A 25,135-nucleotide genomic window follows, 5' to 3' on the forward strand; every position below is an offset into this window, starting at 1 on the left:
AGTGCAGGGGACTGGAATGTGTTTTCTGCACAGAGCCGTCTGCTCGCCTCGCGGTGAGAAGCATTTTTTTTCTTAAATGGAGCTTGAGTTATGCTGTCACTTGGACGCCGAGCTGTCCCAGAGGCTGCCTGCCAGGGGCTGGTCCTCTCCCCACCTCCAGCTGCCTGGCGGGGGCTGCGTGCAAGGTAAAGATGCTGGGCTGCTCCCTTGGTACAGCTCGGACACGCTGCAGGCACCGCCAGCCCCAGGAGGAGCCACGTGCCTGGTGCGCCTTGCCTTCTGCACACAAGCGTCTAGCACACTTCAGTGCCTGGTGGGCTTACGGGCTGGGAAGCCCTCCGTACAAACTGGGCAAAGAAACAGCTCTAGGTATGTCTGCTTTTGTGCACGTCCTGCAGTTTTGAGCTCCCCAAAGCTGGTTTTGGGGCTCAAACCACAGCCCGTGCTGCCCAGCAGACACCCCTGGCCGCGCTGCCTCCTTCCGAAGGGAAGCTGTCCTTCGGAGCAAGCTCGCTTCGGGCAGCAAGGCACCAAAGTGACACTGTTCTCTAGGGACTGGAGACCAGGCCCTGCTAAATGGGGCAGGTGTCAGAACCGATATCTGTTTGTGATCAGCAGCTCGCTGCGAGACTCGGGAAGGCTGAGAAGGGGCCGTTTAAATTTTCCTTCCCGGGCGAGGCTGTTCTGGGAGATTCATTGATCTGTTGGTTTTGGAATGCTTTTGTAGAAAATAAGTTATAAATGTATTTCCCCTGTGCAGTGTTATTTTGTGCGATAGCGGTGACAGCATTGGAGAAACCAGAGTTGGAGGGGGCCTGGGAAGTCAGCTAAGCACTCCCCTGGGAGATTCAATACACGCCTTTTTCTCAGTGGCGTATTTTCCAGTGTTTTGTTCAGGGCTTTAAAACCAGGCTTGTTTCTAAACAGAGCTCCGACCTTGCTGCCTGCCTGACTCCATCAGCGTTTTCATCAAGTAAGGCAGCGCTCCTGATCTTTCTTCCCCTGAAATTTTCATTAATTCCTTAATATACGGACAGAAAGTACCAGGGCTGTGGAACGGCGCAGTTGTACCACTCTGAACATCACCAGAGGCTGCGGAGGGAAGAGCTCTGGACAGAACGGCATCTCTTTAGGCTCCGAAATAAGTCTGCAACTTCTTAACATTCTCCTAAATTGCACTTTGTCTGGGTGAGATCACTGACGTGCGTGTCCAAAAATGTGGATTTTTGGACTACATCAGCAAATCCCACACGTGGCTCATGCTTCTGTAAGCAGGACTATAAATACAAATAATGCAGCTGGGATTTATCTTGTAAGTTGAAGTCAGTGTAATGCTCTCAGGCGGAGCTGATCTCCGAAGCCTGTTGCACCAGCTCGGTGTGTGCTGTGCAGAGTCAGAGGCTGGGAGCGAGCAGGCTCCCTGCTAGCCCCGGGCAAAGTGGCTTTTTTCTTGCTTTTGTGCTGCTGCAAAATAGCTAAAGGGTGGGACGTTTCCTTCCCCTCCAGCAACTCCTGCCTGACAAAGCACGGTGGATGGGATGATGCTGTACCTGAAATTGCATCTTCTAGGCAGCTGAAGGAAGGATGGTGTGAAACTCGACTGAAATCTCAAATGAGATATTCACAGGGGAAAACGTCGAGAGGGAACGTGATGGAAAAGTGGTGGAGGTTTGTGTTGTGGCATATGGGCTTAGTAGCCTTCAGGAGCAGTCCTTGCAGAGCCCGAGTGCCTCCTAACCCTGGCGCTTTGTGCTTGGCGTGTTTGCAGGGCCCTCGTGGCACACTGGTCTCCCTTGCTCTGTGCTGCCTAACCCAGGGGCATTTGCAGGCGATAGAAATGCGGTTTTGGTTGTCAATACTCTGCCTTGAGAGGCTGTGAATAGGCAAGAATTTGGGGCAGTGTCTGTGTAGTAACGATTATGCCCTCACTTTATTGGCAGGACCTCATTAATCTCTTGTAGAATACTAACAAATTGCAAAGTGAGGAGGGCCAGCAATGACTCCAGGAGTCGGGAAGGAAGAGGAGCCTGTTCTGGAGCCCAGGGGAGGTCACAGCAAGCTGGCAGGGGCACTGCAGAGGGCTCTGCAGCCACCCTGCCGTCCTTCCAAGTGTCACAAACCACCGGCGCGGCTCTCCTGCATCCATCCACTTTGCTGCCTCCCTCCTGCTTGTTCGGATGCAATTAGGAGATGCAGAGTGAGGGGGAGCCAGGGGTCAAGGAGGCGCTAAAGTGATTACAAGATGCTGCAAATGGTGGTGCCATAAATACTCCAGTGATGAAAAATGAGATGCCGGTCACCTCGGGGTTGCTGCTGGCCTCCATCCTTCTCTTGGTGTGAGAAATGATTATGGGAGTGCGTTTACCCCAGAGTGCAAGCTTGCCGCTGGCTGTGATCCTGCACACCCAGGTGTGCCAGGGACTGCAATCCTTGCACCGAATGACTTTGTGAAAACACTTTGCTGATATTTTTTCAGTTTAGGAGGAGGAAGAACTGGTTTTCCAGGGCGTTCTTTCCAAAGTGGGAAGTTCGGAGCACTTCCCAAGAGGGTTCAGCTTTGGAAACAGGCTGCTGCGCTGGGGTGGGGTGGGGAGAGGAGGGCAGCACCCTCCTGTGCTGCTGTCTTCTGCCTGTGGGGGCTGTTTGGTTGCCACTTGGTCCTTGGTGTTGGATGCCCAGCAGGATCACGGCTCGCAGTGATGACAGCACGACACAGATGCTTATTTTCTGGGTGGGCAAATGCAAGCTGCTGTCAGCTGGTGCTGGCCTAAAGCTTCTTTAAATCTCTAGGTTGTGCTCAGAGCCACTCAGCTACGTAGCTTTGAGGGTGCAGGCCCTTCTCTCCATGTCCTGCACAAGGTCTCCCTTTCTGGAAGTGCTCTGAGCGCTGTCGCAGGGACCACAAGAGGCAGGGCCCAGCTTTAGGGGAGCTTTAGGGGTGAAGTGCCACTCGCTTCAATGCCAGAAGCTCTCAGGGCAGCAGCTGAAGCCTTAGTTCTGGGGGATACCTGCTGCCTGCCTTGGGATGCTGGGGAGAGAGGTGGGTGAGGGCTCCGTAGTGCCCGCAGCGTGCTCCAGGTGAGTTATGTGACCTGCTGCCACGTGTCCCAGGAGTGGCGCGTTAATTACCAGAGCTGCTGTAGCGGCAGGTGCCTGCTGCTCTCCAAGTGTAACCCGCCTTCTTTCCTCGGCAATAAATGCAATAAATACCGCTTGGGGGACGTCTGGTGGCTGCATCCTCCCTCCATCGCGACTTCATTACTCCGTGGGGGATCTGGAGATTAAACTCCCTCTAGCTTCCCACTTTTGAGGCTTCTTGCTTTTGAGCAATCCGTGTCGTGTTGCTGGGTTATCTTTTTCTTAATCTGTTTTCAACCAACTTTAAGAGCTCCCTAATCACTTGTCTGCCGATAACTTGCTGCCTATCGGCACGGCCCCTGCTGCAGCCCTGCCTCCAGCCTCGAGCGGCTGTGCATCTTCAGCTTTTTATTTATGCAGCCCTCTAAAAAGCTCCTTCCTGACCAGTCGGACCCTTTCCGTGTGTTTATATTTGTACTGCCCACTGCAAGGGGTAAAGCCATACCAACGAACGCTTGGACGGCAGCCCTCAGCGATGTGCCATCTGGCTCTTTAGCTGGAGATATGAGCTCATGCGAAGAGAAACGTGGCCCTGTCACGGGAGCAAAGGGGAGGAGAGACAGCAGAGGGGACACGTTGCTCGAGACCCTGTCCTCTTGATGGGTTTTAGCTGGAAATCAAAGCCCTGGTGTGAGCGACCGGACACTGCTGCTGGGGAGGATTGCGGCCGCTGCAGTCTGCATTGGGTGCAAAGCAGCTCCCAGAGGCTGATGGGGGAAGCTGTAACTCACTCGAGTGTTTTAAAGCTCTGCTTTCTTTATTTCAGTGACAAACATTTCAAAGTGACAAACAGGATTGGGGAATGCAGTTCATATTTAATGCTTTTGTCCAAAGTCAGCCCTAAAATATTCCCCGAGGACGTGAGTAGTAACACCAATTCATAGGAAACAGATTGTCTTCAGTAAGGAGCAGTCTGGTTCAAGCTTCCACCTAGGGATAAAAACGCCCTAATCTGTGTCAGCGCAGGTAAATCCCTTGTGTTTTGGTGTTTTTTCCTTAAATGTCCTTTTCGACATAGGCTAGAGGAGAGGAGCTAATGTGGTTAGCTAACACAAAGAGCAGCCAGTCCCTGGCTCTCGTAAAATCTTGCTCTCGTAACATCTTGTCTGCTCTCTGTACTTACTCAGGCTGGTTTGCTGTATTTTCTGTCTGTCCCTTGTAGCACTCACCCGGGTTGTGCAGTAGCTCTGAGCTCAGGGACATCTTGCAGGAGCAGAAGGGGTGTCAGAGCTGCTGCCCTGACAGCGTGTATGAAATGCCTGCTTTCTGCTACCACGTTCAAGGCGACTTTCCTTGTCTGAGCACTGAATCAAAGCTTGCTCCAGGAGGTGCTTGTTCAGTCGAGCTTGCGTCTTTATCTTGGTGTTAAAACTGATGGCCTGATAGCTGAGATTGTTCACTCCGTGTTGGTGTGATAGCCTCGTGCCACTCAACTGCATTTATCTAAAAAATCTCAAGCATTTTACTCTACTCTTGGAGTATTTGCTCTGTTTGAACTTAGTCTTCGTTGTTACACTTCCCTCAGGTAAACACCCTGCTTCTACCCAACCTGTCTGAAAGTGTCCGGGTCCTGAATCAGCAACAAACGGTAGCTGCTTTTCTTAAAAGCAGTGCTCAAGGCACCAAACACAGATGCTGCTATTACAGATGAGTCTGTGGAGCCTGAAAACAAGCAAGTTCTGATGACGGTTATGAAGGAAGCTGGCTTTCAGTTGGTCCTCTTGTAAATGTATGCAGGCCATCGCGCCGTAACGGCTGCATCTCGTGTGTGAATCAGCTGAGTTGGGGCTGCTGATTGTGCTTCCTGAGCTGCAGTGGCTTTTTGTGTAAAAGCCACGCGCTGGGAAGCGGATGAAAGCTATTGACCTGTACTGGTTCGGAGTGATATATGTACCCTTCAGGTCAATAAAGAACCCGTTTAGTCAATGCAGCCCTCTGACTCTGGCATAAAGCATATTTGTGGAGTCTGAACGACTGCTGGTGTTCGCTGGCCATCGCTTAGCGGCCGAGAGCTCTCTTGGTGGTCCTCTTGGCCGAGACTAAGCTGATTCGACCAGCCAGATGTCCTATTAACGCTTGATCTTACTCTTGCTTTTTCAAGATAAGCCAATAAATAAGGTTATGTAATCAAGTTTTAACATAAGAGCTTTAATAACATACGCTTTTAGAAATACTTACAAAAATACGCTCTGGGCAATGGTACACCCCAGCCGGCTTCCCCCATGGCAAGAAGACACAAGTGTGCCAGCCTGCTTCTCGTGCTGAAATGCGAAGAGCCGACAGGTACGGAGGCTGGGAAGGTGGCAAGAGCTGAAATGTGGGTGAAGAGCAGCTCCCAGCCCTCGGCGTGCTCCTGGCATGGCAGGAGCGGGTCTGCAGACCCTCCCAGGGCACCCCAGCAGGTCTGCTGCTCGGGGTCCTGCTAGCCTGCGGGGCAGGGTGTAGCTCAGGGTGACAAGCTTCTCTTCATTCTTCTGCTCTACATTTCTACTTTTCTGCCTGAAAATGTCAGTATAAACAAGAAAAAGTGGGTTTTGATTTGTAATGTGCTGGGTCTCCACTCTGTCCTCCAGCAGAAGGAGAAGTCACCACTTGTGCGTCTGTTGCATTTATTTGCCGCTTGTCTGATCCTCCCCGTACGGTGGAGGAGGGTGGGCAGAGATCAGGGAACTGCTCTTTGCAGCCAGTTTACTGTGTAAAAACACAGCAGGAAGGCTTCTCTCTGCCATCCTCTGCATATAAGCAGCGTTTGATAGATCTGGTGCTCCTTAGCTGGGGGGAGGATTCCCTTCCCCTGTTTAAGTTGGAAATGAATCATCCTCGTACGCCTGATGGTTCCTACCAGGGACGATCCTTCTCGCTAGAAGAGAAATCTTTAATCAATGTAGACTGTGCTCGTTCTGCCTCAGGTTAATTTGCTGAAGTTCAGGAAGAGAATTATAAGCTCTTAGCTGTCTAAGCGAGCTCAAGAGGTGAACTGGAGAACTTGGGAGAGCTCTTTAATCTGTAAGAGCTCCACTTCTGGCGGGGCCAACTTCAGTTTTCTGTGGAGGTTTCAGGCTGTTTGAACTGCACACGTAATGAAGCACTCCGTAAATTATATCCCTCTGGGGAAAGCTTGAGCTTAGAAAACATCAGGTGGAAGGCTTGGTGTGTGTCTGAGGTGCTGCTTTGGGCTTGCGTTCTCCTCGGGGAGGGTTATGAAACTAATTAGCTCCGCAGGTAGGAGGAACATTGAGGTGTCTGGCACAGGGAGGCTGAGAAGTTAGACGTCCTCGTTCTAAGCATTGGGGTCTCTTCTCATCTTTTTGGGGATGTGATTTTGAGCAGCCTTCCTGGCTGTGGGCTCTGAGGTTTGAGGGGATCGGGCCCAATCCAGGGACTGAGCCCTCGCCCCTTGTGTTCTGGCTATCGGTGAGGAACTGGCCCTCTTCCCTGACCTGTGCTGCACCCTGCAGAGCTGTGCACTATTTTACCCCGAAGGGATGTTAATCTTGTGGTTCAACGTCATCTTCTGCCCTGCCCATCGCCTCCTAAGCTGTTCAGTGTGTGCTGTGACTTCCTTCCCTCAAAGCAGCTGGCACAAATCTCTGCGGAGCAGCACCACCTCATCTCCTTCCAGGCCCGAGCGTCGTTCTTATCGATCCGTCGATACCCATCTCTGTTCCCTAATAGGCGTCAAGTGGGAGAGGTAATATATTTCTATTGCACTTGAATTCATTTCTCACTTGGATTCTCTGGACCGGTTCCAGGATCTTGTTAAGCACAGAAGACGCTGCTTGCCTTAAGGGATGGGATCCCGACCGCTCAGACACAGCGCCTTGGGTCTTCCCGCCCTGCTCCCCCTGCCCTGCACCATGACTTGAGTAAAGCCTGCAGAGAGTTGAAAGAATTGCTTGGTGGATTGAGATGTTTAAGATGACTTAAGCACCGGAGACTGCCCGCAGAAAACTGAGTATAAAATGCAGAAGAGTTCCTTATGCTTCGTTAGCTGTTGGAGGAACGTACAGGAGATCCAGGTCCTTCCAGCCAGTGACACTGCTTTTTGTGCTCTTCAGCAACAGAGCCCCAAATCCACCCTAAAGCAGCTCTTTGGTGATTAAGAGGAATCCAGGTTTCAGACCCAGCTGTTTTGGTGCTCAGTGATCTTGTGTCAGTCCTTGGTACGGTTTGAGGTGCTGTTCTGCCAATTGGTTCCACTGCATCCCAATTTGCAGAAGACACCTGTTCCTTAATTAGCACCATCCTTCCTCTGTCTCCTTTGTTTCAGCTCTCCCTGATGCAGGAGCTAATAACGGGACCTGAAGGGAGGCTGTGCTGAGCAGCGCGTGTGTTTTGGGAGGGGGCTGAGACAAATCAGTGTCAAACTCCAGAATAATTTCCAGTAACAGAGTCGGTGTCTACTTTGGTTTCTCGAGATCCTTGACCTACAACTCTCTTTAGGCTAAAGTTTTAGTCCTTTGCCCTGTCCTAGGACTGAATGGCAGTCTATGAGGGCAGGAGAGGGGGTTAAGGTGACTAGAGGAAAGGAACAAGAGGGGGAAGAGAAAAAAGGACTTTTAACGCAGAAGTAAATCAGCCAGTTACAACTGAAAGTGTCTTAATAGTTAAGGCTGTTTTAGCTCTTAGTCTTGTCAGTTACGCCTGCGATGCTGTATTCTCTGTGTGATTTCAGCACTTCCTCCAAGGATCCTGAATTGTTTTGCAAATCTGAATTCTCTGTATGCTTTGTCTTTTTTTTCTGCAAGCAGAAAAAACAAGATCCAGCGTAAATGGTGGCCCCAAGGTCGTAATGTCTTGACCGAGCAGCGTGTGAAACCCAAGGGTTCTCTCCTCTGGTCCCCTTCCTGGATTTACTTTGGTCATCTGAGAATACTTGCAGTATGAGGCACTTCCAATTTGCCTTGCAGATATTCTGAGACAGTCTCAAAAAAAGGTTTCTTGGCGTTGTACTTGTCTTAAAATAGCTTGGTTCCTGCTCTGTCACTGACTCTGGGGTCGACAGAGACCTGGAGGCTCCGCCGCCTGCCCTTTTGAGTCTCAGTTCTTCCCTTCTGGTGACACCTTTTCTTGGGAACTGCTTTAAGAAGTCATGGAAAAGAGCAACGTGTAAATATTAATGTTGAGTATTTGTCTTCAAAATCCTTTTGGGATTCTGAACAAATCAGCGCGGCGTGCTCTGTAGCCTCCTGGATGCTGCTTTCATACTGCGCGTGGACCTGCTGGTGCATCGCTAGCCCACCGCTGGCAGCTGAGGGCCTGTGCTGCCCCATGGACTGCAGGCAAACCTCTTCTGTAGCACCCGTTTGTGTCCCTGGCACGAGCAGCTTCTCCCAGTTCACGTTCAGACCTCCGTCAAGGCCTGTTGTCTTCCTGCGGCAATTCCTTTTCTCTGCCTGGACGGGGCGGTGCTCTGGGTGCTGCCCTGTGCCCCAGCCAGATGTGATGGTGCTGCACAGGGCGCTGCTGCTCCAGGCGTGGGCTGACGGTGGGTTTGTTGTGCACTGCACGAGAAAGCTAGAGGAAACACGTAGGAAACGGCAGTTTTAACACTTTCAGTTTTGCTGGATGTATTTTGCAACCCTGCTGAAAGGGGAGCAACAGCCGGGTGCTGCAGTGTTCCCGGGTTAGGTGGCTGAGACCCACTGGTCTCTCAAAATACATCTGAGAGGGCAGCGAGGAGACCAGCATCCAAGTCAGCAGCATAACCGTTAAGCTATAAGCTTCCTGCTCTAAAACGTGCAACTTGGTGCGAGAGGAAATGTTCTGGGCAGACCTGGTTCCATCGCTGTTCAGCCTCAGACGCCTCAAAGCTAGCCGTCGATGTTAATGCGAGCAGACTGCTCGCAGCTCTTGCTGTCCAGGCCTAAACTGAGCACGTACCTGGACAAAGAGGCTGCTGTTTGGTGTTTAATGTTTCATAAAGCTGCTCTGAGAGCTTGTACTGAAACGTGTCAGTAAAGACAGGCTGTAGCAGTGATAGCGAGTGGCTGAGAGCCAAGAGGATCCTGTGCTCTGCTTCTGCCCAAGGCAAGTTCTGATACCAAGCAGCTTGCTTGACCCCTGGTGTCTCAGCCAACCTAGCTGTAAAATTAAGCAACAAAGAAAGCTCTGACAGACATGTCTGGAGGTGAACTTGCAAGGCAAGCTTTGCTTTACTGATAAATTTGTCTTCCTAGTATAACTCGTTTTTTAACCTGTGTGTTTTTGTTGTCCTTCCAGGCAGCGTTCACTCTACTCCTGGGTCCTTTTACCTTCTTCAACGTGCAGAAGACCAAGTATCTTCAAATCATGACGTCTCTGATGAGATGGATAGGTGAGTCTTGGCAGGCCCCCACCTCTTTGCCATAGATGGAACCTGAGTCACGCCACTGATGCATCTTTTTGGCAACATATTCTTGTTTGGAAGTAAGTGCTTGTAAAAACAGCTTCTTTGAGGAGGACTGGCCAGGCCTGATATCTGTGGTGAAGAAAAAGGAATGTTGTTCTAGGATGAAATTTCCGATTGAAACAAAAGTATTCTCAGTCAGACACAATCTGGTAGATGGAGTTTTAATCTGGTTTATATGAGAGGTAGAAGGGATTTGGAAGAGTCTCCTGTGGCTGGGCTAAGTATGGTGACCACCAGTTGCTGTTCGGCAGATTTTGAATGACTCTTGTCTTGGTCTGAGAACAAATGGCACTTCTGTGAGACTTTCTGTCCTTTTAGCACATTCGCATTTTTTTCCCTGGGTCTTGATTTAGCATAGGATGGACTCACTGAAAACCCCTAAACCAACACACGTTGCCCTTGGGAGGCCTGTGCTCTCCCAAAATCTTACTGCCAAGCTCTTTTGGAAAGACAGATACTTCTCTTAAGGGAGATGAGCCATCAGTGTTTGCAGCGCTGGTGTCATCCAAAAATGCAGCTGCCTCACGTCGGGCTTGTGTGTGTACATGCACTTAAGGCTGAGAGGTAGGAGTGTGTTACAGAGGCTTATACTGAAACTTGTCTTGGTTTGTGTAACCTACACAGTGACTACTATTCAGGGCTAGCAGTTTTACAGCACTAGTAGCATTTTGGCAGGTTAAGAATCTCCTTGTTCGTGGGCCCAGACCATTTGAGCACAGAATTCTTTGCTTATACCTGTCGCTGACCTAGAATAGGTTGAAATGATGATTCTCAGACTATTTCCCACCACGCACACGTTTGACCTGACTTCAGTTGGAGATAATATCCCTTCTCCAGGAGTTCAAAGGCCTGTGATCCTGTGTGGAGGTGGCTGGCAGTCGCTGCAGAGGAACAGAGAGCCTCTGTTCCAGAGGCCATCTGAGATGGGGTTAAGCAGCCGTCACCCAGGAAAATGAGGTTGGATCTTAAGCCCTCAAGTCTCAGATGCTGAACAGCTCAGTTAACGAATGCTGACCTCAGGTGGTGTGAAAATCCTGAACTCCCATTTTTCCACATTGTTGTCTGAGCACATGAAAGGTTTGAAAGCCCCCCCGTGTCCTTTGGAGAGAGAGGTTATCTCATTAAGGGGGTATTAAAGGAAGGTTTTATATTTTTTTTAAAAAAAAGTGTAATCTCTTCAGCTCGCTGGCCTGTTTCCAATGACTCAGCCTCCTCTTTCCCGGTGAAGACATCAGTCAGACCTCATCCTGTCCCTGTGACAACCTGCCTGGCCTGCCATTGCTTTCCCTGTAGCCAGCTGCCTCCAGTTCGGTGATCGCTAAGCCTTGGCGTAAAGGCAGAGCTACCTCTTCCCTCGCTTGATGGAGAGGGACAAAGGCAGTGGTTGGAGAGGTGTAGGGGAAACTCGTGCTTTAGCCTGATTGATTCCTGCGTCAGCCTGCTGGAGAACAGCTGCCCCAGATAATGATATTTAATGACCCTGACAGCACCTCGGTGCCTACTTAGAGCAACAGATTCCGTATGCATACAATGAGGGATAGGCTTGTTAGGAAGGACGATTTATCAAGCAGCCATGTGATGCAGGGAACAGAAAAGCTCTTGCTGCAGGTTCTGGGATAAGGATGGATCCCACACTGTTTAGATTTATCAAGCTGGCTTCTCCCATGTCCTCACATCACCTGCTGTCCTTCTCCTCCAAAAGCGGGGCGTTGAGTTAAACGTGGCTTTTTGTTGGTGCTTAGAGAGCTTAGATCCTAAAAGAAAAAGCAGTTGTCTGGTGTCTTGTGGTCTCTTGAACTTGTCCTGCCTGAACGCCAATGGCCAGACGGGGACTCCTGTCCTGGTGGCTGCCTTTGCTTTGATTTCCTTCGGTTGTGTTTAGCCACGTGGCACTGAACGCGGTTCTTCTGTCTTAGATCAGCAGCAGAGCTGAGCGCTGGAGCTGCCGGCCTTGCCGTTTGTTCTGCTGGGTGCAAACTCCCCCAGGGGCAGGGGCTGGCTCAGCTTACCCGAGTCCATGGGCCGGTACAGGTGGGAAGCCGACCCGTACTCTGCATTATGATTTTTAAAACCAAGCCTGTTAGAGCCGGGAGGCCGGTAAGGCTCTGTAACGTGCTTACCACGAGACCTGCCATGCACCCTTTCCCCGGCCCCGTGAAAAGCCCTCGGATTTCAGAGCAGCACTGCCTGCCGTCCGGCTGCACCGCCCCAGGTGCACCGCGGCGGAGCTGGCAGCGGCTGAGGCTGGCTCCTGGCAGCGGGCAGAGCTCGCTGCGTGTGAAGGTCACTGCTGCTGGTGGCTGTGACGGCGTCAGCGCTGCCTTTGGAAGTCGCTTCCCTTCTCTCCCCTGATCTAAGCGATAATCAGATGTCACTGGGCTCCTCGCAGAGCCTCGTGCTCGTCGCAGGCGACACGTCCGCTAACAAAGCCTACAGCCCTCTCTCTCCACACTCATGGACAGGAAAAAATCCTCTGAGAAATTGTCTTAAATGCTGGGACCTGAACTGGGAAGGAAAAATGGGCCAGTCTGAACAATGTGGAGGTGTAGCAGGGGTGAGCCCTATGCGTGGAGGTGTTTCCCATCCCAGGTAAGGGACCAGCCAGGACAGGCACCCCTGAAGCCTCTATAAGGAGAAGGCAGAAGGAGGAGCGTGCGCGCCCAAGTGCTGTACCACTGGAGAGCCCACACAGATGGCCTCCTGCTGTCTGGGCCTGTTTAACACAGAGCTTGTCTGGAAACAAGGCTGGCACGGTGAGTGGTCTCCTGTCAGGACAGATAGGAGCACCGAGGGTGGATCTGCAGCTGCAGGTGGCCTGGGGCAGGGAGCAGGCTTCCAGCAGCGTGGAGCTGCTGGCAGCTTCCTGGAGTAACAGCTCACACACCTGGCTGCAAAGCCGACTGCTCCCTGCAGGGCGAGTGCCCCTGGTTAAATTTAGCGTGGTGCTCGAATTGCTGGTCTTACCCGTGCTGAAAGATCTTGCTTTTCCTGGAGTTGGTGTGTAAATGGTCCCTTTTCCAGTGGTAAGAGCTGCTCACCCTGCCTTGTCAGCCCCCTCCTGCTCTTGCCTGAACTGCCCGGGGAGACCTCAGCGGTCAGAGCGCAGACGCCCTGGCCCATCGGCTGTGCTCTGCTCAGAAAGGGCTGGTCAGGAAAAACCACTCGTTTTAAATCCTGGTAAAAGTGCTTGGGGTGAAGCCTGGATTCGAGTTGGGGCTAAAACCTTGTTGGCTCACCCAGTTCCTGAGGTTTGTTACCAAGAGCACACAGGGACTGGGTGACCCCGTAAGTACCTCAGCAGTGGGAGTTGTCTCCTCGGGGTGGGGAGGATTCCTTCCCTGGACTGTAATTTCCCCCTTCCTTTCAGCTCCCTTCCGCCTCAGCCCTGTGAAGCGTAGAGCTGTTGGTAGCCCAAGTCCTCTGGTGGTTGTGGGGCCTTTTCCCAGGTCCTGTACAGGATTCTTCGTGCAGGGGTTCGCCTGCAGAAGGCTAAACCATCAGTAAACTGAAGCTGTAGATATTTTCAATTTGCTGTTTGGACTTCAGGCTCTTTTTTTTTTTTTCTAAAGGGTTTAAATTTGTGGTGGAGACAGTGACCCAGCCAAGTCCGATGCACTTCTCGAAGCAGAGGGGCCCGGTCCTACCTCTTTATTACTGGACAATAACTGTCTAGCAGCGTCATGGGAAAGGACGTGGATTAAGACAGATAACAAAAGGGGACAGGGCTCGGCGGAGCTCAGCAGCAAACACTGGGCTATTGTGTATTAAGCAGCTAACCCGATTAATTGCAGCCTGTTACAGCCTGGGATGCCCGGCTCTGTAGGTGGGGACTGTTGGCTTCAAAGTTATTGGTGGCGTGATTATTGCTGCTGTTATTGAATAGTCTGTGGCAAGTATTCCCAGACAGCTCCCACGTGGGACATTTGCTTTATGTACTGCTCTTGATGCCGTATCGTAGTTAGCAGAAAGTATTGTATTTTAATAAAGAGCCCTTTTACAGAGGAATAAACTTCGGGGTTTGCTTGCTGCAGGCTCACTTCTCTCTGCCGTAGCACAGTTGGATCGTGCCACATCCATTCTCATAACTGCAGCCCTAGGGACAGATTGCTCCCAACCCTGCCCAAGTAATGATCTCACGATTATATGCCCAGAAATTAAATCTCTTTCCTCTGGCCAGTAAGGTGGAGAGAAAAAGGACAAGAATAGCCAGCAGGTGTGTATTAAATATTCCCCCACTCCCCCCCGTTCCTTTCCAGGGTGTTTGGTCGAAGGCTTCTAGGGAAGAAACCAGGAAAGGGCTCTCCGAAGGTGTGCTGGTGAGGCTGACTCTCCCCATCTGTTCATTTCTTTGATAGCTCTTTTCCAACCAGAGTCCCATGCTTTACAGGACCCCTCAACACTTCCCTGCAGAGAACTGCTCTCGGTGTCAGCCCGTGACGCTCGGGGAGCAGCCTTCAGCGGCTGCTGCCATCGTCAGCAGGCTGAGCTGGCCGTGCCCAGGTTGGTTTGGCACAGAGAGCCGGAGTCGCTCCGTCCCTTCAGCTGTAGTGATGGAGACTGTGAGAATTATCATGAAGTTTGACGTAGGAGAGGGTGGCAATAATCTGAAGTCCCCTGTTTGCAGTCCTGCGGAGGGATTGCTGCCAGTGTCCGCAGTCCTCAGGGTGGCCTCTTCTCCGCATCGAACCAGCTTTCTGCAACGGGCAGAGGAGGGAGCATTCCGTCTCTGCCCCTTTCCTAGAGCAGGGCATACGGGAGTGACAAGGAAGAGGGAATTACTGTGAACCAGGACACTGTTGCATGTTCGGTTGTTTTAGGGATTCAGACAGGCTTCTTCACCGAAGTTACTTCGTGTTCTTGCATCCTTTTTGGAGCAGAGAAAGCTGCTGCCAGAGCCCAAGGTAAATAATTCACTAGGAAGTGAATATATTTATGAAGAGGTAGCTAAAAGGCAGTGCTTCTGTCATGCTCGCTCTCGGAGTTGTCGCTTGAGGAGCTCATTTCAGTGGTATTTGTGGGGGCAGCGGGGCGAAGCGGTGCTGATGTAAGTGCAGGAGCCTTGTTAGCTTTAGATGCAGATGGAGAGCGACGTGCGGTGCTGGACGGCACCGCTGAGATCCTGTCTGAGGAGCTGACGTTCCTGAAAAGAGCACTTCATCCAGGCAGCAGGAGACAAACCGGCGGGTCTGAGAGCTGGAGAAGGGGAGCTGCAAACACAGGACACGTTCAGCCCTACGTCCCCGTGCTGCGAGGGTCCAGGTGATTTCAGGGTGGGTGTGTGGCACACAGAGCTGCTTTCTGCTGTTCAGCCTGTGAAAGGATGTGCTGATGGGACAACAGGATACAAACTTTGCTGGATGAGGCCCCAACGAAGATGGGGAGCATGTGGCTGAGGCTGCGGAGTACCTGGAGTTTGTGGGACATGGGTGCTGTGCACCCAGTGCCTTCCAAAGCATGCCAAACCCTAGCTTGGGTTCATGGTGATGCCCAAGTGTGTGATTCTCCTTTCTCATAAAAAAGTAACTTGTCACATGGGGAGAAGTGACTGTCAAAGCTAACAGGCCAAGCCAGGAGCAGAGCTCAGACCAATCCCAGATTCAGAGGTGTTATGGTGCTGCTGCCAGAGGTGACCAGAGGAGAGAGGACAATAAACAACGCGGGTAATTTTCCACCAGAAGCAAACAAACGCCTTGGCTGCTCTTCCCTTCCCATATGTTGAGATAAAGCATCCGTGATAAACGCCGGAGTGCAGAGCAGTTTTTCTCCCTGTGCACGGCTGCTGGCGTGCAGGTGTCTGGAGCCTGGCTGCTGCGGGCAGAGGGGGCAGCTCCGCGGGGCTCCCCGCAGGTGGTGGTACCTGGGGGGGGCTGCCTGTTAACCTTACTTAGAGCCTAGCAAATGCTACCCTAGATGACAAAGAAAAGCAGCGAGGTGATGGCTAAAGTTTTTATTTCTTAACAAAATGAGTTCTTCCTGGCCCAAGACCAGGGCAGCAGCAGTGCCCGAGGTGGTTGCAGCAGGAGCCGGCACAGCCTGGTGCTGTGGGTGAGGTAGCAGGGCGGAGGTGCCAGAGACCCACTGCCTCCACTTCTCAGACCGCCTTTTTCTTGTCTTTTTGGTAAACTGCATCGCACTTCTGGGCTCTTAACACATCCCACGTGTGGCTGTGTGTCCCCTCCTGTTTGAGCAGCAGTCCCCTGCCACCAGGACTGCACCTCCTGCTTTGCAGCAGGGAGGTGAAGTTATCCCTGCAGGTCCCTGCTGCCCATTAGAGGAGGGAGCCACGCTGATGTCCCACAACTTTTGCTCATACCTTTCCTTCTGGAAAGGCATTTCCCTCCTCTTCTCCTTCTGACATTTCTCCCAAGAGAGTTGCTGTCTTCAACGAAGAGATCCATCGTGCTTCCCCACAGTCTCTGCTCTCATAAATCCTTCATCTTCCCAGAGACTGTTTTAGGCTCAGTCAATGCCAAGTCTGATCCTTAACTACTCCAGCTCCCACATCGGAGGGAGCAAATCCGGTTTCCCTGTTATCTCTTCACCATCATTTTGTGTAGAAACCTCCTCTGAAGGTTGCAGAAATTTATCAGTTGGCGCTCCAGATTTTTCAAAGAGCTGCAGGTCATTAGCAAGTGACAGGATACAGCTTCTGCAGGAGAAATGGGGTAACTGACTTTTAAGAATCAGCATCTTAATTTCAGATCCTCTGTTCTGCCAGCGTGGTGAACTCCAGCTGTACTTGAATACTTGAAATGCCACAGCATCTCTAACGGCTGGCAATTCCAGGGCTCCCGTGGGCTCGTAAGCTTGCCCAAATCACTGACGGAAGGCAGCTGGCACTGAGGCGGGGAACTGCATCGTGGAAAGACAGCGGTTGCAGGGTGGACAGCACAGGTCTTAGCTAGGGATGTGGAAGGTGCAACTGTCTTGATGTGAGGCTGTGCCGTTGGGTACATACGGAGCAGATGCTCTTGCTTTTACACCTTCTCTCCTGAAAACTGCCTGGTGTTAAACTAGATGGGATCTGTTTAATACCGTCCTCTTCAAGAGCGGTCTCTTGTGTTTCAGCCCGATGAAGGTTCACGACCAAGGCTAAGATGAGGAGTGAGCTTCTTCCTTCCCTTGAATCCTTTCAAAGAGAAGGGGCAGTGGAAGCTCGGGAGGATGTCCTCCTCCCGGAATCCATCATGCCAGCTGATGTATGAAAAGGGAAGCAAGTGGCGTGCGTTGTGAAAGGGCGATTCATTATCATTATTTCCTGGCATATTGATTCTCTGCTCCAACAAAAAAAAAAAAGCTCTGTCACACCGACAGGCAGCGGTGATGGATGGCCCTGCCGCAGCCGTGTCAGGAGCACATCGCAGTGCCTGCTCCAACAAATGGCCCTGCCTGGGGTAGGGGAGCAGCCAGGCTGGGGGGGCTGCACGGCACTGCCTCCTCCGGGGACAGCAGGCAGTACTGTGGTGCTCGTGCTGGGCTTTCCTGGTGCAGGATTAAGAGCAGGGACAGTGCTGGAGAGGATGTGGCTCGAGCTGGGGCAAGGTCGTTGTTCTGGCTCTGCCTTTCTGACTCTGAGCATACAGAGCACGATCGTAGAGGATCTCAAGTTCTGCAGAACCTCACTTCTGAGCTTGCTTCCACCTTGTCATGCTGCCTCCTCCCGAATTACATGAGAGCACATATCTCTTCCACGCTTCCCAACGTGGCTCAGTTCAGCATCTTCATTATTTCCTGTGTGCTAATGGAGAGACAGAAGAGGGCCACCAGGCGAAACACCTCCAGAGCATCGTGTTTTGCTAGAGGTGTAGGAAAGTTAAGCCAGAAACTCATCTTGAGCATCAGTTCTTCAGGTACCTACCGTGGTGGGAACCTACCGGTGTGGGAAATGTTTTAGTCTTGGAGGTTTTTTTTTCTTGCAGTAGCCTTTCTGCAGAGAGATGAAGCTCGTGTATGAGACAGCACTTAGCATTTACAAAGCTGTTTGTTCTGACTCTGCAAAACAATCCGTAAACTCGGAATGGCCAGATTACCTTCCCTGCTTCTCTGTGCAGCTCTGTTATGCTTCTGTCAAAGCTCGCAAAACTGTATTTTTAATATCCCCAGGCTCCCATATTTTCCCGGCGTGCTGGTATTTGGCTGTGTTCTCATTCATATTCATTCTTCCACCTGCAAGAACCATGGCAGAGCTGCCCTATCTCTGAATCATCTCCTGAGTCAAGCAGGACAGGTGGCAGTAGCAGTCTGCAAGGGCTGATCTGTCTCAGAGGAAGAGACAGCATCTCCTCCTTAGAGAGCGAGAGCAGGGGTCTGCAGGGGAGGCGATTGGGCAGCGGTGATGAGATGCATCACAACTTTTGTTTTGTGTACCCCTTTTTTCCCCCACGCAGTCTCATTTTCATCCTTCAGTTAAACGATGCTCAAAGCTCTAGGGGAGGGCAGATGAGACGAGCAGTGTCCTCTGAGCCTTGCTGACTGCAAAGCTTATCCATGGTGCGTGGGCTTGGAGCGGGTCTAACACTTTGTAAATCAGGGCAGGCAAAGCCCTCAATAGGTTTTTAAGGACTGTACAAAATGTGGTTTAAAACAAAGCTTTTGTGTAACCTCCTAGCAGGCCGTAGCAGCATTGTCTGCCTTGCTTTGTGCCCCTGGGCACTGGTGGCCGTGGTGCCTGAAGGGCTTTCATCCCTGCGTCATCCCTGCGACGTGTTGCTCATCTGCTCCGTTCCGTGTGTACAGAGCAGACTGAGGCTCTTTGATGACCCCGTGTCTGCCTTAGCGAGGGTTCTTTCTGGCGAAGCAGCTGCTGGACAGTTGACGTGGCACCTGCAGGTAACTTGAAATACTGTGGTGAGACTGCCTTCAGCCCGCTGTCCCAGGTAGAGGAGGGTGTGAGCAGGAGCTTTGTGTGTGCCCGCAGGGTCCTGTGCTGCCTCTTGTCCGCTCAGAGCAGCCTGTCAGTCAGAGCCTGTCAGCTTCTTTTCATCCTGATTTATCATCCGGCGTAACTAGGTTTCAGAGTTTCATTTCGGGCTTGCCTCCTCCCAGGGACAGGCAGATAAATCTAGCATGCAAATGTTTTAACTCTCCGGTTCCAGGAGCGAGGCGAGAGGCTCACCTGCTGCAGGCAGCGAGACGACAGCCACCAGGGCAGGGATGCTGTCATGTCCTGGGGCTGAAATTGGACAGGGGACCCATCCAGTCCACCCAGCACCACCTCCCTCAAGGGTAGCGCATCTGCAAAGCAGCAGTGGGCAGGGGGAGCACAGCTTGCCTTGTCGAAAACAGCGCTGGCTTAGATCTTAGTGTTGGCTTATCGCTCCTCATAACTTTAATTTCTGAGAGGTTTAATCTCTGAAAGAAGCCTGTAAGGAAATAAAACCAAAGGGTATATGAGTTCTAGCTTCTGAAGTGATAGACTTCTGTCCATCATTTGGGGAATCCACTGGGACCCCGGTCTGTCTGCTCCGTGCAGAAAACGTGGCGGGGCAGAGGGGAGCGCTGAGGAGAAGCTCCGAGGCCTGGCTGCGAGCCTGGAGCCTTCCCTGCACTGATCCTGCCTGGTGCTGTGTGGGACGTGGGGGTTTGAGCTGGTGCTGAGAGCAAGGTGGGAGCTGAAATAGGTCACCCGGCACCCTCGGTGAGCAGGCAGACGTTCACGGCCTCGTGAGCAGGGGAAAGGTGCGAGACTCGTGCAGGTCTATCTCTGCCAGACGCGGGCCTGGGCTTCAGAGGCCGACCGCTTCTCCCAGGCGGGGAGAGGGAAGCGTCAGCGTACATCCAGAGCTGCCCAGCCTGCTTTGCCTTGTTCTCAGGGCACCTTCCCTTCCTCGCAGCCTGCGTCACGTCACCTGGCATGTTTCTTAAGGCTGCCTTGCTCTGGCTGATGCGCCTGGCACGCGTCTCCACTTGTGAGGGCAATGGGGAGCGGGGGGAGACACCATCGCTGCCTGTGACCACGGTGCGCCTCACTCGCTGGCTTGAATGAAGGCGAGGGGAATTGCAGGCACCCTGAGCAATGAATTACTGCTCTCTGCAGCCCTCTGTGCCTGCTGGTGGGGATGTACGCAGTGCCCAGCGCTCCCGGGGCGGGCCGGCTCTCCAGGAGCCGGGAAGGAATGGAGCGGCTGTCGTCCCCCAGCCCGATGTTTGTGGAGAGCTGTGAGGCTTGTCCTGCCGCTGGGAAACGGCTAGAAGTGAGAGGTTCCTGGGGCAGTAAGAGAGAAAACAGCGTGGTTGGTAAGTGCTTAGCACCAGGCTGCTGCGGGGAAGATGGAGGGGAACTGCTGTGAGAAGAGCCAGCGAGGTTTGGGGGTACTGGGGGTGTGCGAGCAAAGGCGATGCTGGGTTGCGGTGAACCCGGTCTCGCTGGGGATGGAGGCAGTGATCACCAACTGGTCTGCAGCTCGCTTCTAGACCTATCCCTGGCAAGCTTTCCTGCCTCAGCTGCCCACATCAGGCAGAGCGGTCCAGGGCACGGAGCGCATGTCCTTGTCACCCTGCGCACAGTGCCGCTGCCCTGCCTCCTACGGCCACACAACTGCCTGCTGCTCCGTTAATTCCTCTGTTTTTATTTATGACGTTGAAAGCCATGCATAATACCAGTGTCAGCGGTTTGTTATTTCTCTCATTACCTGATAATTCATGGCTGGGCTCTGAGGCCTTACCCCAGCGCAGGAGACAGCTCTGCGCGAGCCACCGTGGCCCATCCAGCGCCAGCGTCAGGCTGTAAATCTGGGTGTTTGCTGCCCTGCCAGGCAGGTTTTTCCCCTGCTCCTTTTTAACTCCAGCCGATCATCATCCTTCCCAGGTTGATGTGATTTCTCTGATGCCAGAATTAGTTTTCTGCTGGTTTTATGTGCCATGCTAGGGATAATAGTCTAGCAATAACTGCTGCTGGCTCCTGTTTCCAGCAGCAGAGTAAATAAGGGTATTAGCCCAATCGCCTCGATTCATTTTGTCCGTGGCACGTAGCTTTTTGTGATAAGCTTTGTGAAACGCTGTTAGGCTTTTCCCTGACACGAGTGAAGGGTAGACGAGCAGACTTCGTGCCGAGAAGCGATGAATTTTAATAGCAGCCTTTCGGTGCTGTTTTAGTCCCTTCCAGACTGGCTCTTCCACCCTGGGATTAGCTACAGACAGCCTGTTCCTCCTGCCTGGGCGATGGCTGGCTAGTTCTGGCGCTGTCGTGCCTGACAGATCGCAGGGACGGGACAGCTCTGTATAGCTGCTGTTCCCCTGCACCTGCCTGGATTCATAGGTGAGGGCTTGGAAATGTTAGTCCGGTTGTAAGCGTGTACAAATATTGCTGGGGTTGGCTCTGCAGCCAGGCTTAGTCGTCTTTTCCTTTAGAGGTCAAAGCTCAGACATCTCGGCACTTTTAAATGGGGATATTTAGCCAAGGTGCAGAGCAAAGCATCCACGAGACCCTGGAGGAAGAGGGCAGTGGTCCCAGCGATGTTCGTGTTACACATCTGAGGGACCCTGAGCAATTATTTGCTAGCAGGGGTGGGAGCGTGAGTCCCCGAGGAGGGAGACGGGAGGGAGATGCCTGCCAAAGAGCCCTGAGCCTATTCCCTTATGTGCTGACGAGTGCTGATTAATTCCTGCGCACCTTGCCTTTGTTGTCCCCCGTTCCCCAGAGACAAGGAGATGCTCTTGCGGAGCAGGGGGAGAGCTGGTGCCAAGGCTGCCGGTGCTGCTGGGAGGAGGGCTGTGGGCAGCGCAGGGCTGGGCTTGACCCGAAACCTCTCTCTCCAGCCTTCATCCTCATGATTATCCTGGCCCTCATCCGCATCAGCAGAGGCCAAGCTGAAGGTCACCCGTCCATGGCCCAGCTGTCGGGCATCCGCAACCTCTTCGGGGTGTGCGTCTACTCCTTCATGTGCCAGCACTCCCTGCCATCCCTCATCACGCCCATCTCCAAGAAGAGGCACGTCAACAAGCTCGTGCTGCTCGATTACATCCTGATCCTGGCTTTCTACAGCCTCCTCTCCTTCACCGCCATTTACTGCTTCCGCAACGACACCCTCATGGACATGTACACGCTCAACTTCACCAACTGCGAGATCATCAACGTCGCCTTCATCCGCTACTTCCTGGGCCTCTTCCCCGTCTTCACCATCAGCACCAACTTCCCCATCATCGCCGTCACCCTGCGCAACAACTGGAAGACCCTTTTCCACAGGGAAGGGGGGACCTACCCCTGGGTGGTGGATAGGATCGTCTTTCCTGCCATCACGCTCATCCCTCCGGTGCTGGTGGCTTTCTGCACCCACGACCTCGAGTCCTTGGTGGGGATCACGGGAGCCTACGCTGGGAACGGGATCCAGTACCTCATCCCGGCCTTCCTCGCCTACTGCAGTCGGAAGGACACGCAGCTCGTCTTCGGCAGCGGGACGGTGAACAAGCACCTCTCCCCTTTCCGGCACACCTTCTGGATAGTGTTCGTGCTCATCTGGGGCTTTTCTTGCTTTGTCTTTGTGACTGCAAACATTGTGCTGAGCGAGTCCAAGCTCTGATGGGGGTGGTGGCACTCTCCCTCTTGGGTTCCGGAGACTGCAACCCCGCTGGGACTGGAGGGGAAGAGGTGGCGTGGAGGGAAGCCTCCCGGCCATCAGCGTGGTGGTGCAGGTCACACCTAGACACAGACTTTCCTCACCGCGTGTGGACGGAGTGGGCTCAGCCTCGTCACCCTGGTTCTCAGACCCACCCCGCAAAGCCGTGGGGCTGAGCTCTGGGCAGTGCCCAGCCACCGCTGCCTTCGGCTCCGTTTGAGCATCGCCCTGCCCCGACGGGGGCGCTCCCCTGATGCTGCAGGTTTCAGCACGTGGGAGGGAGGCAGCCTTGGCTGCTCACTGCAGTAATCGGCTCCACTTCTTTCTCCCAAAGGCAGGGACCCGCTGTGCACAGAGCCAGCGGGAGGTTGGGGGAGAGGAGTCTCTTCTGCCTGCTGACCCCACAGCCCCAAGCCCTGGGGAGCTGAGGGGAGAGGAAGGAAATCAGGGTGGGCATAGCCCTAGCTCAAAGAAAAGGACCTCATGTGCTGTTACACTTTATTTTTCCGGAGGCATTAACCTATTTGTTCTCTGGGGAAGGAACGCCGCAACTTGCCCAGGATCTGGGATCTCTCAGAGCTGGATTTCTCCAGGCTGGGAGTTTACACTCACACTTCTCAACCTGTTCTTCTTTGCTGTGGCAGCCCGAGCCCTGTGGAGGCATGCCTGCAGGGATGTAGCTTTGCAGCCTTGCTGCCCGGTGAATTCAGCTGGCAGAGCCGTTCCCCGTTTCACACCGGGCTGGTGCAAGAGGCCAGACCCCGACCGCAGTGGTCAGGGTTTGTGCGGGCTGGGAAGGCGCTAATTACCCAGTCCTGCCCCGCGTTACACCTGCGTCAGTGTGCACAGCCAGAGCTCTCACATCTCCAGCCTCCTGTGCTGGGTAATTAGCCTTGAAACGAGGTGGGTGTTAAGGGAGCGGGCTGGTGCCAGCAGGGAAAGGCAGTGCCGTGGCTCAGCTCTGCCTGCCTCCCTGCGGGAGCTGAGCTCCCAGGCCTTACAGGGCAGTGAAAAAGAACTGGTCCCAAATCCCATCTCTCTTCTGCACAGGGTTGAGGTGGGCTTTTGGCTGGTCCTGCTCAGCTTATCCCAGTTTGCTGAGCTCCCAGGCGCCTCTCTGTGTGTGTTGGGCTGCCCCTTTCCTTAGGCAGGCAGTGCTGGAGATGATCAGTGCTGCTTTTGAGGCACTTTGGAGGCTTCTCTTGGTCACTGCAGCACCACTTGGCCACAACCAGCACCGGTTCTGGGGGCGTGAGGCTCTCAGGCAAAGATCCTATGGGTTTTTGTAACAAAAGGAAGAATTTAAAAAGTTTTCACCTGGAATATTTTAAATCCTTTTTTCTCCTCTGCCCTTCTTAAAGCAGGTTCAAAGCCAGGTGCATGTCACTTACATCCTATCTTCTTGCCCTCTGCACTTGCTGCAGCATTAAGTGTCACCGCTAGCTAGAAGCAAGCTTTGAACTGCAGCTCTTTTTAATCAAGCTCCGTTTTCAAGTAGGACTTTCTCCTTTCCATATGACCTGAAGTGCTCCTCCTGGGGGACTGTGCAAGTACCTGGAGCTGTACAAAAACACTCGATGGTTTTTACAGCAGAGCCCTCCACCTCTCGAGCCCCAGCACTGTGCCTGTGTCCTTGCCAAGCTGCTTGGAGAGGATGCGGGGGGCCTGTTTCTCTCTGCTCCAGCTCCATCCAAAGCAGCCCTTGGCAGCCCTTGCTAGCGAATTTAAACATCCCCAGGTGCTGCGGGGAGGCTGATGGGGCATCCTCGGTGCCAGATTAACACACAGCTTCACAACACGTAGCTTCACAGGTGGCTGCTGCCTCAGCTGGGAGCTGTGACGATAGCTGTGGTGGTTGGAGAGCAAAGCCTGGGGGCGGCTGGGCTGGGGGCAGCCTGCGTGGCGTGGGGCAGGCGTCTGCCACTGCCCCCTTCCCCTGCTCGCTCCCTAGCTCTTGCAGAGCCTCGGCTGCTGAATCTGGACCCATCGCAGGTGCCCCGATGGCCGGGGCATGCTGAGCCCCCCCCGGTGCAGCTGGAGCTGGGCGCAGCCAGCGGGAGGGATGTGCTGCTGATGAGACCAGTCTTTGGAAAGCCTCCGCACCAGGTGTGGGTTTATGGCAGGGGACGAGGCCTTTCCTATCAGCCCTCAGCCTCCTGTGCAAGGCACTTGGCTCAGCCTCATCCCTTCGAATGCTGATTTGAGGTACCTGCCACCCGATTTCGGTGCCAGCCAGAGCAGGGGTGCATCTGTTACTGCTATTACTGCCTTCACTCGTCCTCCTGTCCCTGCTTAGGGCTGCCCTCAGCCTCCCCTTCCCTCCTGCCCCTTTTTGCAGCAGCCTCCAAGTGCTGGTGGAGGCAGCAGGGGGTGGGCTGAGACCTCCCGGCTCTGCACACCCTCTCTTGGCCTCTTCGCAGGAGTTGGTGGCCTCATTTCATGGTCTCGCGTGTGAAGACGTGCCTTCTCTTCCCTGGCCTAGGTGGCCAGCTCTGCTCCGTGCCGTGCTGACCGCTGAGGGGCCTTAGGTCTGAGCCGGGTGCTGGATGCTCTGGGGGCCGCCTGCCTTGCGCTCGCACCTCCCAGCCCAGCCTTTGCCCTGGTACCTTACCTGGAGGAGCTCTGGTCCCCGAGGAACACGAGGGCTTCCTGAAATAAATAACCCAGAATATTCCCAGACGCCTGCTGTCCTCGCACAGCAGCAAACCCAATCTGTCCGAGGAATTGGGGTGATTAACGGAGAGAAACTCCGCCGCGGGGAGAAGATTTTTCACCCGAAACGTGACATAGCAATGCCTTAAAAACGACTGGGGGAAGCGGGCAGGGGGCGGCTCAGCAGAGGAGAGGGGCTGGGTACAGAGCGCGAGCTCCCTCCTCTCACCGAGCCGCAGCAAACCTGGTTTTATTTGCCTGTTCCTGACACCACCGATTCATTGTTACAGGTTCTCACGCCATGCTTGTCCTGACTGTAATCGGTTTTCAAAAAAAAAAAGGGATTAAACCCAATAAAACGCACACGGTACGCCCAGCTCTGCCTCGCCTCTCTTTCCTC

At 53.3% G+C, this 25,135-nt stretch overlaps 1 protein-coding gene across 4 annotated transcripts in view; it reads left to right on the forward strand.

Annotated features, from left to right (window-relative positions):
* TMEM104 (transmembrane protein 104) overlaps positions 1-25,111 on the forward strand; it is a 44,182-nt gene extending 19,071 nt beyond the window's left edge. For all 4 annotated transcript variants that reach the window (XM_080560351.1, XM_080560353.1, XM_080560350.1 and 1 more), the window contains exons 9-10: positions 9,361-9,454; positions 21,287-25,111. In XM_080560351.1, the coding sequence (XP_080416477.1) occupies positions 9,361-9,454; positions 21,287-22,047 (855 nt within the window). In that variant the 3' untranslated portion in view covers positions 22,048-25,111. The remainder of the gene's footprint in view (positions 1-9,360; positions 9,455-21,286) is intronic.
* The last annotated feature ends 24 nt before the right edge of the window (positions 25,112-25,135 follow it).

The sequence above is a fragment of the Anser brachyrhynchus genome (genome assembly GCF_964034855.1).
Source record: "Anser brachyrhynchus genome assembly, chromosome: 18".
Taxonomy (NCBI): Eukaryota; Metazoa; Chordata; class Aves; order Anseriformes; family Anatidae; genus Anser; species Anser brachyrhynchus.